The sequence below is a fragment of the Anser cygnoides genome, chromosome 10 (assembly GCF_040182565.1).
Source record: "Anser cygnoides isolate HZ-2024a breed goose chromosome 10, Taihu_goose_T2T_genome, whole genome shotgun sequence".
In the NCBI taxonomy this organism is placed as follows: Eukaryota; Metazoa; Chordata; class Aves; order Anseriformes; family Anatidae; genus Anser; species Anser cygnoides.
This window is the reverse complement of record NC_089882.1, coordinates 7,878,561-7,898,042: the sequence shown is the minus strand read 5'-3', so window position 1 is coordinate 7,898,042 and position 19,482 is coordinate 7,878,561. Positions and strand designations below refer to the sequence as shown.

The window sequence follows — 19,482 nt, the reverse complement described above, 5'->3', positions numbered from 1 at the left end:
AACCTGTTTTGTCAAGACTTGCTCTGCCTTTCTTTCTAGAAATCAAGTTTCCAGATAAATAATGCACAGAAGGTTCAGTTAAAACATCAGCTGTGATCTGTAACTGCCAGAGAAAAACGTCAAGCACTGGTCATATCTGAGCTAAGTGGCATGTGGAATACTTGAAAAAAAAAAAAAAAAAAGCTTTTTGAGTACAGTATTAGCAAGTAAGAACTGTCCTGGGGTGGGAGCCAGTTGTCAGGCTGTGTATTTTCCCAATTAGTGGATCATACTGTAGTTGGGATTTCACTTGTGAGTATCTGAAGCAAATTTGACTTCCCAAAATCTAGAAGTTAAAGGTTCCATGTGAGATCTCTGAGATGTGCCTAACTCAGAAGATGTTAAGCAATCCCTACAGTTCTCCTTAAAACTTGGATGTGTTTACCTGTGCACCTAAGCTGACAAAAAGAGCTTTTCCATCTGAACAGCTGTACACACTTTTTAGGTACTCAGAAGACTTAAGTACTGTCATTATTAATGCACTCCTGGAAGTGAAGATGCACATTCACTCGCCATGAAGGTGCCACCCATGAGAAAACGTGGCCCTGCCTCTGTTACAGATGCCCCTCAGCCATATGTTTGAGCAACATTTATTTCCAAAGGTGCAAAGAGAGGGACATAGGAAAAATGACAAGCTGCAGCATATAAGCCTCACAGACTGAGCAGCACGAGGACTAGAAATTCCCTTGCAAGCTCTGAGCTATTTTGGATTAAGTCTGCTCTTTAGCAGACCATCTCTATTCAGCTGAAAGTCATACATGTGCTTAAAAGCCTCCTGGCATCAGGCATATATCACGTAATTTTAATGTTATTTTTTATTACCAAAGTACCTAGGAAGCCCTGCTACCATCCAAGACGTCATTCTTCAGAAAAAAGGTCCGTCCCAAAGTGATAAAACTCAACAGGTCAGTAAGGACAGAGAGAAACATACGAGGAAACAATGCAAAAACACCTCTTCCTCTCAAGTAAATAATATTACAGATGGAAAATTGGAACAGCAACAAGATGATTTACCTGTAGTAACAGAGAAAGTCAGAAGCAGAGCCGTGATTATAGAAGCCTCAGGAGTTTCTGATTCCTAGGCCATTAGCCGGCACTGTCTCTGTTAGACATATTGTTATGAGGGAGGTTTACAACACTCTTTTTTTTTTTTTGTCAATTTACCTACCAGTATGCCAACTGTTAGAAAATGGCAATGTGTTTTTTTCGCTAGTGAGTCCTCTCATGCTGTTGAATTTTGGTGGTTTATGCAGATCTTCAATGGAAATTGTTCAAGGACTCTTCCCTCTTATTTACCCTTTCATATTTGATGGGTATATTTTAAAGCAGCCCACACAGTTCTTCAGACACATATTAGGCCCTTAAAAAGATCTTATTCTGGCTGCTGAATATACTGCAATGAAAAAGCCAAGAATTCTGGATGGGGAAAAAAAAAAATAAGGTTAAATTCTCTGTAATACTAGAGAATTAATAAAACGTTGTTCAAAAACCTGGAGAATATTGCAAAGATTGGAAGGTTCTAAAATAAAAAAATTAATATGATGATCTTTTTTTTTTAATGTTTACTACAATTAAAACATATTAAATTAACTCAGCAAGACTGGATCTGAGGTAATTAGGAAATACGAGACATCACTTGCCAGACTGATTGCACTCTGCTTGTATGTTAAACTGGAGAAATGTCAGCTTTCCCAGCATTATTAGAGGTCTGTTATCAAAGTCTGCAAAGTATTACACTGGGTGAGCATTAGATTGATGCTTCTAAAATTGAGTGAGATTGAATTAAAGCAGATAGTTTGATGGACTCCCAGTGGGAAACGTCCTGTATTTCTCCTAGACAGTATTATTCAACCTGAAATCTTGTTTTGGATTTTTATTCTTTAACTTATCAGACTACTGCTTTACAACTCACAGTGTAAATGGTATCTTAATTTGTTTATGAAATACACAGAAGACACGTTGTTTCACTCCAGTTTTCTCATCCTCCTAGAAAGTGTGTTCCCTCCCCTGTAGTTCATTCTGCACCCCATGACATCCCAATAAAATATGAGGAACTACACGTCTCATTCAGTGCTCTGAGATTTTGTTTTCTAAGGAATAGGTGAGCACAGGGCTACAGATACAGATACTCCTATTCTAGCTTATATCAGGTTTAAAAAAAAAATAAAAAATAAAAAAGCCTGAAGGGTTTTACCTACCTCTGTGCTATTTCTATTGCCAAAAGTCTCCATCAGTGCAAGAGTCTCTCATCATGGGGAGTTTGAACTTTCCTTTAATCTAATCCATTTAGAAAATGACTTACAACTTATTGAATAAATTGGAGAAAATTGATATCTTTTCATTAGACTGACAAAGTCTTTTTCACTGCTGGCATCTGTGAAATATGTTCTCTATTTAAATTTTATTTATATCAATCTTCTCTGGTGGAAACTAGATTAAAATGGAATGCTTTACACTTACAGTAAAAACCTTCCCATCCTGAATGAGTGTCATACTGGTTCTGCAAACGATCTCTGTTTCTTATTCCTTGGAGTAACACAATACCTACGATCAGGAGGAAGCACAGTCTAATCTCTCTATTCCTTTGTATTCTATTTCTAAATAAACAAAATGTGTATACTTTATCACAGGAAAAAGAGAAAAAGAGATAGGTGCTGTGGCTTTGTGATGGCAAATGCAGAAGTAATCTTGGAGCATTTTCATACATAGCATGTTCCCTCTGAACTGTTGAAAAATGCATGATGCAACTTTGCTCTGTTTCATATTTCAGGGTGTTCCATAAACATGAATTAAATTTATATATTACTCTGTATTGTCATACTGTTGTATTGTTAAATATAATGTCTTTATACTCATTGTCATATATGTTTGTCATATTGTTAAAGCAATTTCCTAAATACAAATGTAGAAAAGTTAAAGGAGAATTGCATCTGTCAAAAAAATCTTCGCATTCTTTATACTCACTTGAACAGCAAACATCTGAGGCAAGTGCCTGCAAATTTCTGAGCCATGTGCATATTTTCTCCCAGACTTCCTTCTGCCCTGTTAATCACCTGTAAGAGAGCAGTCAGCTGCTGCTCTGAGGGACAGAATAACTGCAGTTTAATGCAAGAACTTGAAGACCGAGAAATGAAAAACTCAGCAAGTTTGGGAGTTTAAACGAGCAAGGATATTTTAATCAAATGAATTGTGTTGTTGTTGTTGTTGTTGTTTTGGTTTGGTTTTTGTTGGTTTTTTTGTTTGTTTTGTTTTTTTTCTAAATATCTTTTGGTTCACGGGGAAGGTGATTGAATGGTTAGTATTTCCTTGTTAATTTGATCTCAGATCAAATTTAGGTGTTTGAGGGTGTTCAAGTGCATTTTTATTGTGATGCTGTAATAGAATAATTCATCTATGAAATTCGAGGGGAAAATATCCCCCGTCAGCCCTCATGCACCCAAGCTTTGTGCTCCAAAGGATGCACAAGAACGAGTCAAAAAGCGGTCACTGCCCTTACGCAACCCACAAAGAATCTCATGAACTTTGCAGGCTGAAGCCCACTGAAGTCAATCTAAGCAGGAAGTTCCCTGCAGCCATCTGGGTCTTTGGGCATTGTTTGGGAACAAATTCATTTTAAAATGTGATAGAATTGTGTAAACACTAGCAAACGTAAGCTTTCTGTTGCTCTTTCCCTATATGGAATCTGATTACCAGATCTCTTATCTGTTGTTTTATTTCTCTGATGGTATACATGAAGAGAAAATGCAATTTCAACTAAGTGTTTTGTTTTGTTTTGTTTTGTTTTCTGCAATTCATGCAAGCTAAACACATCAAAAGTTAAATATTTTGATCAAAATTTTTCTATAGCTTCTCTAACAAAGGTGATAAAAATCCAATGTGAATTGAACTTGAAAAAAAAATAAAAAAAGGAAGAATAAAGTTTCCTTTATCCCTCTAGCTCCATTAGTTATGTGCTTAAAGTTTAATATTCTCATAAAAGATGCATTTTCTTGAAAAGAGCTCAGATATAAGCAATCCCTTATTTACACTAGCAGGAGCTGGGGAAAAATAACACAAACTAAGCAGGAGCAGTCAAGCCTCTTTTATATCATATCCTTTTTCTCTCCCCATGGCTGAGGGTATCTGCCTCAGTCAAATCAGCCTTGCATGAAAAAACTCTGCACTTCAGGTATTCCCCAGAGAGTGAGAAAGAACACAATGAAAACCACTCCAAAACGTTACAAGCATCTAATTCAGAATGATGTGAGCGCTTACAGCCTGCAATGCCTGGTGACTAACAGGAGCCTGTAATTCTCATCCACAATTAGCAACCTGGGTCACTGAGAAGCTCAGGTTCTTCATGATCCTGGAGATCTCGAATACAAACCATCCCAAGGGAAAGCACCTTAATTTTAACAAATCTCTCTCCGCACAACCACCTCAGCACATCTCAGAGCGACATCACCTAAACAGAGTGAAACTGCATTGTATTCCCTGGAGAGGATTTTTTTTTTCTCCCCCTCCCCATACAGGTGTGCCTAAGCTCAAAACACAGCAAACTGTGATTCATTTTAAAGCTTTTGCCTGCCTCTTTGAACAGAGCTGGAGGTGTAAAACTTTGAAATGGAGCAGACCTCAAAGGAGCAGCGGTGCCCAGGAAAGATAGCTGGTCCTAAAGATTAAAAGGCTCTTAATAGAAGTGAAAACCTATAAACACAAGACTCAAAGGAAATAATTTTCATCTAGGTCTGGATGCCCCTGCCACAGTGTGGTGCTGAGGACAAGACCACAATAAGCTTTGTAGTGCTTCAGACTTACAAAAGACTTTGCCCACTTATGTATTAGAAAAAAATTGGTGCTTTTCATCTGCAAATGACCTCAGTTTTCCTTTTTAAAAAGGAGCCTTTTCCTCAGCCCATCTGTACTGCTTAGGGACCTGTGAGGGTGCTCACTGGTGGACCCTTGGGAGGGCTTTCTTGTGATTGTACCTGCACTGTGATCACAAATGGGTATGTTCACTAAAAGCTGCACGCTGGTAGATGAAAGAGCTGACATCAGGGTTCGGTGCTCATTTTGTGTTTGATTGTTCATTGGGGTCAATACCAGATGCTTGGGCTGTATTTAGGAACAACATCAATGAGGAGTTAGATCATTGTAATCGCAATGAACAGCACTGCTTCCCCACGCTGCCTGTCTCCTATCTCTCCTATCTCTGAATACATTGCAAACCCTGTGCCAGAGAATTTAGTTTCGTGGACTTTATCACCTGGTATCTTAGGATACCTCTCCACAGTTAGTTAATGCTACGGCACTGCTACTAATAAACAAATATGATCATTGCTTTTGATTCCATATCATCAGATTCTCCTAAAGTACCCTGAGGATGCTCTGCTCTGATGCTTGCTGTGAGGGCCTGTATTTAGCAGGGTATGCTTTTCAGTTTGCCCAGTGCACTATCTATTATTAGAGTGCAGATTCAGCCTCATATGCCTTTTCAAGCATAGCAAAGAGAGAGATCTCTTTTCTTCACTGTTAGCAGCATTAATGATAACCTTCTGAAAATGATGTGTGAATAGCATCATTACACTGCCTTGCAAGCGCAGGTGTAAAAGGGTTTTTGTGCTCTACATATGGATAAATGATATATTACATGATAAAAATGAGGCACAAGCTGTGAGAAGAAATAGGAGAGAAAAAACAGAGTTTAACTCATTTGCTCCAACTTACTGACTTCGTCATTCAGAACAAATGAGCTTGCAAAACCAAAATATTTACTGCCTGTGTTTCAAGTAAACCCAACAGGTGAAAAGTATATTCCTGCTGGGACAGCTATCCGGTGAGTCTGTTGGTATAATCACATAGCAAGTGAAGGCCTGTTTTAAATATATTAATTTGGACTCCAAAATTGGAGTGACCTTTTATTAGAGCTAATTAGCTCTAAAGAGATATCTGGCCTGCCAATGTTGGTTCTCTGTCTGGTGTGTTTGTCCTAACGGGGCTGGATGCCCTCCAGCATGGCCCACCAAATGTATTGACCAGACGCTGCTCAGGTCGACATGCTCAGCAAGTGGTTTTTCCAGCTTATATGGGGAACAGCAATCTCACGTTTTCAAAGGAAAATTTTATCACACTGTAAAAGAAATAAAACTGAAGTTTAGTGACAGTATACTTGACCTTCTTCACAGGACTTCCCATTCTATATTACTCATTTTTATTTCCCTCGGTTTGCTACCAACTTTATGTAAAAAAACAACTTCCTTTCTGAGTATGTGACATGATTTAGTGTTTATTTAATCAATATACATTATTTCACTGTTACATTCTTACCTAAAGGAAATGGTATTTGGCTTTTTTTGGGTACAAGCATGTGTATGTAAGTCTCTGTGTTTCCTTAGGATTTTGTAGGCATAATCGGAGTGCTGCTAGATAAAAAAATAAATCAAGAATTTAATTATAAACTCTGAAATGTCCTTAAATCAATGCATGCACAAGGGGGCATTTTCCTGGGCTGAATGGTGTGATGCAAGGTAGTCTGCTGCTTCAAAGGTACTTTATAGGCTTGATGCAGCTATGAGGAGAGGTACAGAAGGGTTAAGCCTTTCTATTTGCATGAGTGTGGGAAAAGCTTTGACAGTTAGGTGTCACAAGTGCAACCATGAAATTAATTCTTGCTAGGGAAAACAAGTGACAGACAGAGACACTCAATCCCCAAATATTTGCAATTTGCAAGGTCAGCTAAAGTTTATCAAAATCCCCAGAAAATAGTGCCATTAAGATGCAGTTAGTTTATGGACAGATAACAATTCCCAAGGACAATAAAATAAAATTTAATTAAGATACACTCAAAGTTGTAAATATACGTGCCGATTAAATTCAAACAACAAGACCCAAACACTGTAATTATTTAGAATGCTAAACATTTGGAAATTGAAATCAACTGCTGAAGATAATATGGTTTCTGTAAAATTCATAATCGTATTTCAAGAAACTGAGTTTCTGCTGCAGTTGAGTAATATGTTACCTTCTCTTTCTAGTTGTAGCACTCCCTACTATGGGATACTGCAGAAGCAAAAAGTCTACATGTGTTCAAACAATTACGCACCGGTTTGTAGAAGAAAAAGCCAGCTGTAGGTATTCAAAGCAAAGCAGACACTGATTCCAGAGTTCTCTGAGACACAAGTCCAGAAGACCTGCAGAATATCTGGGGGAAAATCTACAACTTATCTTGTTCTGTTACATCCAAAAAAATCAGACTGGTCATTCACAGACTAGACCTTGTGTGTAAGGAAGCTATGGCAAGCAGTGCACTGTTTGGACAACATTTGATGCAAAGCAAGCAATTAAATGTGAACTCCTTGCAACTAAATTTCAAATGAAGGGTTTAGACAACACTCCTAAATAGAGTTGTCCCCTTGAGATATAATTTATTATTTTCATTATAACATTGCTGTGATCATTGTCTTTTCTCTTTTAGCTTCAATAGTGATTGGGAAATGGTGGTGTGAGATGGAGCCCTGCCTAGAAGGAGAGGAATGTAAGACGTTGCCTGATAATTCTGGATGGATGTGTGCGACTGGCAATAAAATCAAGACCACCAGAGTAAGTTGTCTTTCTGTCCACACTCATGAGGTTTTAATAGGAACAGAAGTCGATAGTGATCGCCTACACCTCGATCTTTCCAGCATCATGTCTGCTGTAAGTGTCTCAGAGATCACTGTGCACCTCCCCAGCCAGATGATGCTTCTGGTCTACTGAAAACTCTCCTGGATTCAGGCTGCTCAGCTGAGTCCAGGGTCGACCACCAGCAGCTTAGAGCTACTCAGTCGCCATTCTTATAGACATTGTCTACAGAATGAGCCCCTTTCTGGTGGCTAAAGGGAAGAACATAAGATCTAAGGGATCTGCTGGATCCTATATGCGTTCCTTGGCTGTCCCAGGGCACATCAGTATTAGCAGCTGTGCAGGCACTTTGTAGCACAGAACGGTGCCGAGGACTCAGCTCACTGTCTGCTTTTCAGGTCTTCCTGCAGACTAGGTATAGCCCTGTGTGCCCATCAGCAATTGGCACACATAAGGCTCACTGACTCCTGCAGTATAAATACAACTTTTTGCCATGGAGGGTGGACTTGCTTAAAACATGCTTTGTTAACATATCCTCGAGATGCTAAATTTTCAGGTTACTCAGGCCAACAGGTGCATTGACTTTCACCGTGCATTGCCAGGAAAATGCTGCAGTATGGGTGCAAAGAGAAAAGGTAGGATGTGAGGTGGCTAAGCTTCTTCCACTATGGAATTATCTTTGGGGAGGAGGCAGGTGAGGGGAGATCTTTTCAAAAATAGATTTTATTTTTTGCATTGGTCGAATATTTCACAATCATTTTCATAAAATGGCCATCTATACCTGTATTCAACAATTTTAATAAGATTGTTTTCATACCACATGATTGAATTTTTTATACAGTTGTCAACTCAAAACATTTTTTATGAATGAATACATTTTGGTTTTCAGTAAAGTGAAAAATACCTTTTGAAACCTGTAGAACTGAAAAAGCAGAATATTCAAGATTTTTTTTTCCTGTTTATTAAAAAGTTCTACATACTCATAGCTGGCTACTAATTCATGGGAAATTTCGTGTCATGATTTCCCTTCTTTGTTTTTCTGCAGTCCCAACTGTAGTTATTTTTAACATTTTCCAGGCCTTTTGTTGAAGGAGATCTTACCCCAGCTGATCCCCATGGCTTCTGAATTCTTTTCTTTCCCTCCATATGATTTATCCCATGGGGAATGATTTGTATTGCAACTTCACCTTCTCCTGGCACAGCTAATCTCACCACCACTTAAAATTGTGCCCCTCCTGTATGTGCCTTGCAATGCAATCAAAAAATACAAGAAAACTAACAAATTACTATATGACCTTTTCAGTGAGGCAACAGTTTTCTCACTAAATTAGGGATTTAAAATGGAAGAAAGGGATATTAAAGAAGTAATAAAAAACATAAAGTATGTTATACTTTCTATTTAAATTACAATGCTGTGGTAGCTTTGCAGTCTGTCTGCAAGTTATATAATTTAGGAGTTGCATTTGCTGTTTTTCTGTGAACTCATCCTACCCTTAACTCTCCCGATCGTCATCATATAATCTAGTTCTAGGAGACAGAGGTGATTGCTAGAAATTTAGCAGCTTCATTAATATTCAGATATATGGTCCAATCTATTCAGTATCCATTATTGTATTTCATTTAAATTAAATACTTACAGAGTGAGTGCTCATAACTGAAAAAATATTTCTGTCATTTACCCACAGGAGTTATTTTAATTAGCTTGTGAGAGGAATACCTTATGGTGCTGCTTCCAGTAGAATTTTGCTTTGTTGCTTTAAAATATCATTACAGAGCCCAGCTGACAAAGGCAACATGACATGATGAGCTGCTCAACTGTCTCTTGCATTTTCAAAGCAAAAAATCCTACTTCATAATCCCTGAAACTTTGCTTGAGTCCGCACTGCTGCGTCAAGTCGGGCAACATAAATATAAAATAATAGAAGCAATCAGATCCTGAAACAGGCATGTTTTTTCTTTGTTTTGTCATTTCAGATGGCATCAGAGAAAGAGATTACACTATAATCTGTACTGATCCCAATCCAGGCTGCAAGATTGGGCAATGTATGTCTAATTTATGTAGTTAAGGAAGTTAAGAAAGCAGAAGAAACAACACAAATCAGTCATCATCCTAGATATATCTGTGGTGATTAGCCAAAAAAAGCTAAAGCAAGTCACCACAGGCTGTAAACTATTTTAATGAAGGCTTTTCCTTACACAAAATGTATTTATGTTGGGCAGCTGCTGTCCTGGCAAGGAAAACATTCACATTCATGACTCACAGGATTAAAATACTTATTATCTTCAAGGCCCACAGTATATCATGTATATCACACATAAACATGTGTGTACATGTATGTGTATATGTATGTATGAATACCTGTACACAGTGTGTGCAATTTTGCAGTGTATTACTATGTGATTGGTTCTGAGGAGTAATTAGTGTCAGAATTAATATTACTTTGGAGTGAGTAGTGTCAGAATGTGGACAGCAGATCCAGTGGAGGCTTTGCCAGCATAGCCTCCATCCCTTCCTTTTCATGCATTTATTCCTAGGCTTAGTCCTTCAATATAGCTCACTAATTAAGTTGTTAAAGCCAAAGTTATAAAGCTCACAGTCTCTGTAAATTGATCTGTTTTCTATTGATAGTCAGAGAAGGTGACAAACACTGGAACAAAATCATTTTTTAATTCTATTTTTGGACCAGTTTCAACCCTTTTTGAATTCCTATTTACTCTTTTTTTTTTTTTTTTAAGAATGTAAATTTCAAAGATTTCTATGAAAGTCTGGAGGTTTTTTTTAGAGCAGCATGAGCACTTGGTTGGAGATCATGCCATGACATTTCAGGAGAGCAGCTGGCACCAGGGAGAAAGAGAACACATGGTCTCAGCCTAGATTTTGGGAGGTGGTGCCCACAAGCACACCTAAGCACCTTGAGAACCAGACTTGCTGAAAAACACAAAAGCATGAATCTTCACATATCCCCTGTTTTGTGTCTTCCTGTCTGAGCAAGGGACTCTCTCACAAGCTCTTGACACCCAGCTGGTGCCGATGCACAGCCTTCTGTGCACCACTTTGCAGGGCCCTTGAGGAGCGCAGTGCTCCTCCCAGGGCTTTGTGCCCAGCCTGTGCGCACGGCAAAATGTGCTTTTTCTGTAATCCACACTAATAACACCTGGCATTCATATATGAGCCCTCCAAATGCTTCAACAAGCTGTTTTTCTGCTGATACCACGGAGGATGGAAATTAAAGCCTTCAGCATTTGAGGACTGGCACAGCAGCTCAGCTCGGAGCAGCTTCACGGCCTGCACCCTCCCTTGCAGCCCACCCACCCTCTGGTTTACGGAATATATTTTGTCACCGAAGAAATGCAGGTCATCCTTATGGCGCCCCAGAGGGCTCAGAACAGCACGTTTCATAGTGGCCACACTCATCTCACGCTGCAGCAAATGGCACCTGAAGTGCCGGTGGCCCCTCGGCACCGCGGCCCCGCAGCGCTCTCTTCACCGACTGCCACATCTTTGTGGCAGGGCACAAGCCAGACAGGGGCGTGCTCATCCCTGAGAGAGGAAACCCAGCAGGGACACTTGTCAGCAGCAAACCACAAGAGCAGAAACGGGGAATGGGGGAGGAATGGAAACGGGAAATGAAACCACAGTTATTGGTTGTTGTTTCTTTAAGCTCTCCTACTAAGTTAATATGCCAGATGATTTTCAGACTAGGTTTTTCTGAAAAGAAAAAAAGAAGAAACCCTTCTATTTTTGCAATAACTGTCTCTATAATTAAGAGGTCAGTTCAAAACAGTAGAGCACAAAATAGTAAATATCTCTTGCTCTTAGTGTAGCATTTCTTCATATCACCTAGTGCTTAGCTAATAATTTGTAGCCCTAATTATGCCTAAGCCTGCTCATATTCAAGTCAATATGAGTTTCACTGCTGACCTAATCATCTAGCAAAGTGTTGGACCCCTTCCGCCATTCATCTGCGTGTATCAGTTCGGGAAAGCAATGGAAGCCTCTCCTCAGGAGAGCTATTTTTTGCTTCTAGTAGGTTGTTCTTAAAAACCTCTGGGCGGTGGTGTTTCCTCTTCAAGCCATTAGTGCACTCACTTAGATCAATTGTGGTGTTTGTCATGAAGAGCGATGGTTCTGCTGTTTGTTGTGCTATGCAGGCTGTCTTATCTCACTCGAGGTGAGGAGATGGAGTCGGTCAGACTGCCCAGTCTGTTACCTTGGTCATTTGTCATACCTTGCCCCTCTTTCGGTGAGTAGGGTGGTGGGGGCCAAATGAACCTGAAAGTGGGGCCCAGTCACATGTCCTGGCCTAGCAGGAGCTACCAGCATCACCCCAAGAAGGGGAGGATGGAAGGCTTTTGGCCTCATGCCCAGAGCTGTGCCAGCATCTCCTGCACCACCACAAACCCAGCATCTGGGGCACGGGCAGGGGCTCCTTTGGGGTCTGCTTCTGTACACCCTTAAATCACTGCGGCCTCAGGAGCAAAGAGAACCAAAATATAAAATTAAGATTTGATCTCAGCTGTACAATGAGCAGGGCTGCGTGCCACAAAGCTTAGGTCTGTTTTTCTTTCCTCCGCTGGCACATTTAAAATGACTGACTCTCGCACTTTCTTACTGCAGATCCACCCGAGGACCTAACAGAGCGACGTCTGCACGGAGACAGTGAAAGCCCAGCTGATTTATGAGGACAAAATATCAAAAGTTGAAAACCATCTCAGCATTTACAAGCCAAATGGATTTCTTATTTGCACTCTGACTGTTTACCAGACAACAACAGTGGCTTTACTGTGTGAAAGAGAGTATTCTGTGGAAATAATGCCCCTGTTTTTTGACAGCTGAAAAGAAAAATGAAGAAAATGGTTCCTTTGGTAAAGTTTCCGAGATTACGAAGTACAAACAACAGTATAAGTTTGGATCTACAATTTACTTTATACCACTTAAAGTATATATATATATATAGAAATATATATATATTAATATATGATATTTTGAAATAAAAGCCTCACTCTTCAAGAAATTGAATAGTACCACACTTTGCTGCAGCTGCTGTAATTTTTTTTTCTTTATTGTAATGGTCTGGAAGATCCCTACCTGTTTCAGAAAGAAATGTGGCGGTGAAGAGGCAAAGCAAACCTGCTGCGGTACAAGGACGCCTAAGAGCTACACAAATCCTATCGATGCAGCATCCAGAGCTTTCCATTCCCTTCGGTAGAATTTCAAGGGCATTTTGTTGTTCAACTTTGTGTTCTGGAGGCTTTTCCCCTTGTGCAATACTAGCATGCTGGCTTTGCTTCATAACCATACTTGATACTCGATTGATATATAACAATGATAATTCTATCCTCTTCCAAGAAAATATTTTTAGAGCTGTTAGATATTCTGTGGAGAAGAAATGGACAACTACTGAGTGAAGTACAGTATGTATTAAAAGTTTATTTGGCAGAGTTTGGTAGACTGTGAGCTCCCTTCTTATTAAAGATGTACTGTACGTACAATGTCTTCAGACTTTGTATAGCTCATAGAGACTGCAGTAAAATCCCAGTAACCAACTCCAAAGCTTTGCGTTGTTGGCTCACTAATTCTTTGAAACAACGACAAAGCTCTTTCTTTCTAGACTGAGATGCAAGAGGGCTTCTACATATGGTTTGTTTGTGTTTTGTTTTTTTTTTTTATGAGTCAATTTGCAATTGGTGAACAAGCATTTTTAGCTTAAGAGAATGCCCCTGTGGACAGCTCAAGTGCTGAGGCACACCCACTTGCCTGGCTGTGTGCTTTTATCCCACAATAATGGTTTCTTTCAGTTTAATTTTAATGTTTCTCACTAAGGTGAATTCGGCTGAGATGAGATGATCTTCAGCAAGGATGCATCCACAGAGGCATTTAGCTACTAACCGTGAACACTGAGTTCACATTCCTAGCTCAGCTATTGCTGTTCACCATGCAGCCTGGCCCTTGTGCTGCTGAAGATCAAATCTGAGGGCTGAAGTGTGCAAGTCTAGTTCACATTCCTGAGCACTTTTCTGAGCAGTTCAATTAGTTTCAGGGGGGTTATTCATGCGGAAAAGTGTCTTTCTTTCATGCATAAGTGTGCACAACCCACACCTAATGCTACCAAATCAAAAAGGAATGTAGAAGCCTAGCACTCATTTTATCCAGTCGAGCTTCATTTCTTTGATATGTCCAATTTCCTTTCAGCCCGCTTACCTGTCTCTCACAGGACCCCTTCAGCCATGCTAATCACTTTTAATCCAATGCAGAGGAAGAGCTGCACTTCCCAACCCAGAATTGGTCAAAATTCCCCCACTAACTTACTTTCTCCTTCGGGGCAACCACTTCAGTCCCTGATGTTTCAAGAGGCAGAAATTTGTCACTGTAATTACATTGTGTGTTAAAGCAGCTACATGACATGTCACGCCATCCTCCATGCAGGCTTTCCATGCTGGTCCCTGCCTGATGCTCACGGCAGAAATGGAGATGCTTCTTCCAAGTAGTTCTATTATTTCTCTTTTAAAAAGATATCAGAGTGAAAAAGTGCAGGGAAAAATCTTTTTCTCTTTTCTGCGCACAGAAAAACTAAATAGAACGAGCCTCACCACCAGCTGCAGATCCTACCATACGGAGACCAGCCCCCTGGCAGCCCCGCTGGACAGGCCATGTATTTTCTGGCCACAGACATCTGCCTGAGCCACAGAAGATACCTGTACCCTGCTTTAGTGATGGTCTACCATGGATGTGTGTCCTTAGTCCCATCCTCTCGATTTGGAAGTGACCACTGCCTGCCTCACTGCCCACAAACAGGTGTGTTCCTGAAATGAGATTGTTAGACCAACTCCAAGTCCACCCGGCACAAATAAGGAGAAACTCTTCCCAAATAAATCCTTAGCATTTCTTATTTTTACTAGAACAGCACTTTGAAAGGGCCCTCCAGAGATAGGAATCCCTCGTCGCACTAAGAGATATCCCCTGCTACCAGAATAAGGGGGAATTAAAAGCTAGAAAGTGTTGCCATCCCTTTACCAATGGTATCTGAATAGCTAAATGTCCATTCAAAATCTTATTAGCAGTCTGTGGAAAACTGGGCAGAAACTAAACTTGAGTGTCCTTATTCCCAGTCCAGTGATGCTCTAAATGATAACCCCCACACAACAAACTAGCCCATGGCATCTTGTATCCTTTGGCAAATTCCAAGCTATCACCATTGAGAGGTATTTATCCCATAGCAGTGTATCCGACATGGCTCAGACTGTGAGCAGATAACAATGCTTATGCCCGTGTCTATGAAATACGCCTGTTAAGACTGGGAAATATTAGACTTGGTAAAATATAAGAAGGAAATGTTGTCATTTCCACGGTAAAGTTTCCTAAAGATGTTTATGAATCCTTTCTTTGCCAGTAGGCAGCCTCAAATATCACCACACCAAATTCAGTAAACATCTGCGTCTCTTTGAAGTTGCTGCAAAATCTGCTCATGAAGTGCAGCACTGAGAAATTGCTGTTTTAATTAAAATGTTTTAGAGGGGAATTAAGGCCTTTGCAGAAATAATGACTAATAAAACGTGAAGTCAAATTAAGAGCTGGATGCAGCTAACCTTCATTGTTTCAGTGAACCAAATTGAAAACAATAATAAAAATATTCAACCAGCCTGGAGTCACAATGATCATGTATTTCAGTGATATGCACAGTAATACAGTGTGTAGAGGGAAGAAGTCATAGCTGCTTTTTCACCTTGGCCAGTGGAAACACAGTGTGTTCCAGTGGTGGAATGAATGCGTCCCCCATCCTCATGGAAATGTGTTAGTCGTGCTGTCCTCTGCACAGTGTTAAAATATTTACATCAACAGAAGTGAAAGTTGACGTTCCTGTTTCTGGTAGAAGTCAAGACAAAAGGATGACGGGGGGAAAATAAATAAATAAATCAAACATTTGTAAATGCCTCAAAGACAAACTTAGTTATATCAGTGTTTCTTCCTCAGATGTGTGAAACCAAGTTATGTAAATCAAAAATGTGCAAGTTGGAAAAAATACTGGAAAAAAAAAAAAAAAAAAGTAGCTACCATCTGCCTATTGATTCAAAAAAATCTAGATTACATGTTTCTGTCCAAAAATCTCTAGTAATAAAAAGCTCAGTGTGGTATGATTTGATATTGCTTTTAATATGTTTCATGCTATATGTAAAGAGAAATGCTTCATGGAGACAGTCGAGTGCTATGGCCTGTGATTTTGAACAGGATGATGTGCACCAAAACCTGGTATTACACAGAGATGCCTGTGAAAAAAATACGGAAGGTGACTGACGCGGTTTCTGATGAGTGATACTCCTATTAGACCTACTGATCAACCATTAACATAGTGTGCAGATATTTTCAGCTCTGTATTGCTTGTAGATTTCCCTATTCTAAACTGACTATCTCTGTTCCAAACTCTCCTCACACACCACCAGTATTGCATCACTCACAGTCACTTTGTCAGAGGAAAGCAGTACTTTTCCCATTCACTGTATGGTCAAATATAATTATAAATGATAGAGGAGCTGTGGAAGAGAGAAACCTACCTTGGTTTGGAAAGCATATCCATTTCTTCTGAAGGTGGCAGTCTTTGTTTCTCTTTTAGTGACAGGATGAATATTGTGTCCTAATATGAGCGTCTCTTGTTTCACTACCTCAGTCACATACCAGCAAGCAGGTTTTAGAGCCTGCCTGACAAAGAAATGGGTCTTGCTTCTTTGCTTGGTATTTTACTTTTTTTTTTTTTTTTTTTTTTTTTTTTTGTCAGAGGGAAATAGAAATACATTCCCCAAATAATCTTTCAGGTAGACAGAAAGGGATGTGTGTAAAGGGCAGTTGGTTTAAGGCTGTCAATACTTTTTCTAGTTCACCGGTTTTAATTCAGATTATAGGCCTGACACATATTTATGGTGTCTTCTCCAAAATACTCACACAGTCAAAACACTTAACTCTGCAGATATTTATACTTTATACAACTTTGCCGCTCTGAGGAAAAGAAACTGAATCCTCTGCTTTGCAGGTAGGGAACCAAGACTCACAAGACTTGAGACCTGCCCGAGTTTACACTAAAAAACTCCAGCAGTAGAATTGAGGGCTCCCAGACTCTGGGCCAGCATCACAGACAGTTCACCTAAAGTTCACATCAGTGAAACTTCACTGGCAGCAGGCCCTGGCTTTCAGCTTGGGTCACAGGGAGCAGGATTAGGGTGCCTGCAGTCAGGTGTGGACAATGGTGTGCAAATGCCAGCACTTCAAGCCACATAGCTTGAAGGTGACTTCCTTCAGCTGAGGTTTGTGAACCACTCATGCATGAAAGACCACCACTAGATCTGCTCCAACATCTTCTGCTCCCATAGGGACAGTGACACGGTCCCACCCTGGTTTGATTTTATGGATCCTGAACAAAAGCTTATGAGAGTGCCTGAACCAGCCAACAAGAAGCACAAATAATACACTCAACAGAAAAATGTGAGCATCACCACTGTGGAAGAGGCTGCTGCACACGGAAACTAAGTCAAGGAAATAATGTATTTATTTATGACATATTCATCTCTGGGAACACTTGGCAGATCTCTAAATATATATATATATATAGTTGCTTGACAAGTACCCCTAAATCTAGAACGAAACTCAGAAAAGTACAGAGGTATTTTTTCCTCCAACATTCATTGTCAGTTTATTTTTTTTTCCCCACCAATGAGCAATGTGGTTGAATTTGTATGACGATTAAAAATAGACATGTTTGAGCATCAGGTTATTGATCTGCTTCTAATCATTTCTCATCTGCTTTCTTTGTCAGATGGCTGTCCTTAATTCAGTTAGAAATGAGAGTTGGAGGCCCACCTAAATTTGAAGCAAACTACCTATGACCTAAAATATTGCTGAGGGGAATGTGCAATTTCTTCCTCCCACCTGCCATTCCTCTTCATTTCCTATTTCATTTCATTTTCATTTCATCTCATCCCCTCTCTCTCACACCACTTAATTATTTTCATCCATCTCTATTAGTTCTTTTTCACTAGTACTACCCCACAAACTAAAGAAAAGCAGCTGTGCTGTCAAGACCCAATTCAGGGAGCTGTTCCCCCAAACAGCAGTGATTTATGTGACCTTTCTTTTCCTTTTTCCTCTGTACTTTGGAATGCAAAAGCCCAACCTCGCTGCTGCCGCCATGCCAGCGGCTCCCTGTACTTGTTCTGCACACACAAGACAACAGGATCCATCTCAGTTCTGCCCTCCTGTGCATGAAGCAGCTGCTGCTAGTACTTGATTCACAGCAGAGGACCTAATCATCAGCTCCTCACCTTCACCGAGCCCATCCTCTTTGTTGTATCTTCTACAGTCATGTATAGAGAACTTGGCACACTGATAATTGTGGCAGTGCCATCAGTTCATGCCTCTGCAATAGGAAAATGTGTCGCTGTTGATTTGATCACGCTTTTCTTGGACTTGAGATAAAGAATGAGAAACAGCCGAAGTTGTTATTAAATGCAGCATTTAGGATTCAAGCGCAGAGTTGCCAGTTTGTGTCTGTTTTTTTTTTTCCCTGTTGCTCTTTCAATTACATTTTCTTTCTGAAAGACTCTGCTAGCCAGATTTGTAGAGATAACATGGTATCGCAAATAAAGACTCCAGAGTTTTTAAAAATCTGGTACCAAGTCCCCAAAGCCCTATTACTATCTCACACACACTGATGTAAAGCAGATCCATGCTCAGGAAATGTTACAGGTTGAAGCCTACAGACTCTGTGCCCTTCCTCTGCATCAAAAAAAAAAAAAAGAATATTTCCTGAAAGTGTCTTTGAGACAAAGCTTGAACTTTCAAAGCACTCTGCAACCTAAAGAACCTCAATACTGAATTAATGCTGAAGATCAGCTAAAAATCCTTAAAGACAAAACGCACTTGGCTCCCAGTGAATTCAAGCCCTTAGTCAAATCTTCCATTAGCTTTGCTTCTGGAGGAGTAACTGATCGGTCACCTTGAGACCCATTAAAGCCTTTGTAACGAATGTAAGCAGGGAAGGAGACCTATCATAGAGACGGTGCTACCTCTCAGTGCTACCTCCAGGCACCCTCCAGCTTTCCTTTAATTCTGGCAGTGGCAAGTCTAACATTTAGCACCGAGTGCCTGCTACAAAAGGGGCTGCACTGTATCCACTGTAAGCAGGTTTGTATCTCCCTTGAATCCTAGCCTGAATTTGACTGGTACATATGTGTGATAATTGCACTTATGACTTTCCAACGCAGTACAAGAGTCTATAAATAAAGCTTTCCTCCAGAGGAAGGCGTACAACCTTGTTACAATTTCCTGATTTTTTCAGTAGAGTTTGGTAGGCTATGTCTTCAAATCTGCTCAAGAGGAATGAACAGGCTGCAGTGTTTTTCCTTAAGCAGCTTGGCTATTTTTCCCCATTCAGCTTGGCCGCCAGGCTCTCAAAAGTACATAAACAAAGTAGCACCTGCAAGTGCAACAAAAATAGCATCATAGTTTGATGTGTGCCTTCAAGAGGCAGCTTCAATGAATGCTTGTTTCATTTTCCTTCATTTTTTTTCTGAACTTGACTTCTAAGAACTGATGGGATCAATACAGCACCGAACAGTGACTTGATAGCAAAAAGGTGGATAAACAGTTACCCTATTTGGTATGCAGTTACACCTCTTTTTCTTGAGTTGGCATAAGAGAAGATTTAGAAAAGGAGGTGGGGGTGAGGAGAGTGCTCCAGTACTTGAAGCCCTAAAAGTGCTACACACCAACACTGTCCTTTTCTGCCCAGCTGTGCTGAGATATGATCATTACAAAAATTTCACATTTTCTGTAAGCTTTCCTACTCCCTCAGCGGC

At 40.1% G+C, this 19,482-nt stretch overlaps 1 protein-coding gene across 5 annotated transcripts in view; it reads left to right on the top strand.

The window, feature by feature from the left end:
• The window catches only part of TAFA1 (TAFA chemokine like family member 1), a 313,943-nt gene extending 300,862 nt beyond the window's left edge, over window positions 1–13,081 (top strand). For 4 of the 5 annotated variants that reach the window (XM_067003491.1, XM_067003490.1, XM_067003488.1 and 1 more), the window contains 3 exons: window positions 7,493–7,617; window positions 9,613–9,681; window positions 12,257–13,081. In XM_067003491.1, the coding sequence (XP_066859592.1) occupies window positions 7,493–7,617; window positions 9,613–9,642 (155 nt within the window). In that variant the 3' untranslated portion in view covers window positions 9,643–9,681; window positions 12,257–13,081. The remainder of the gene's footprint in view (window positions 1–7,492; window positions 7,618–9,612; window positions 9,682–12,256) is intronic. The other variant, XM_048074312.2, reaches the window with a different exon arrangement.
• Window positions 13,082–19,482: the final 6,401 nt, after the last annotated feature.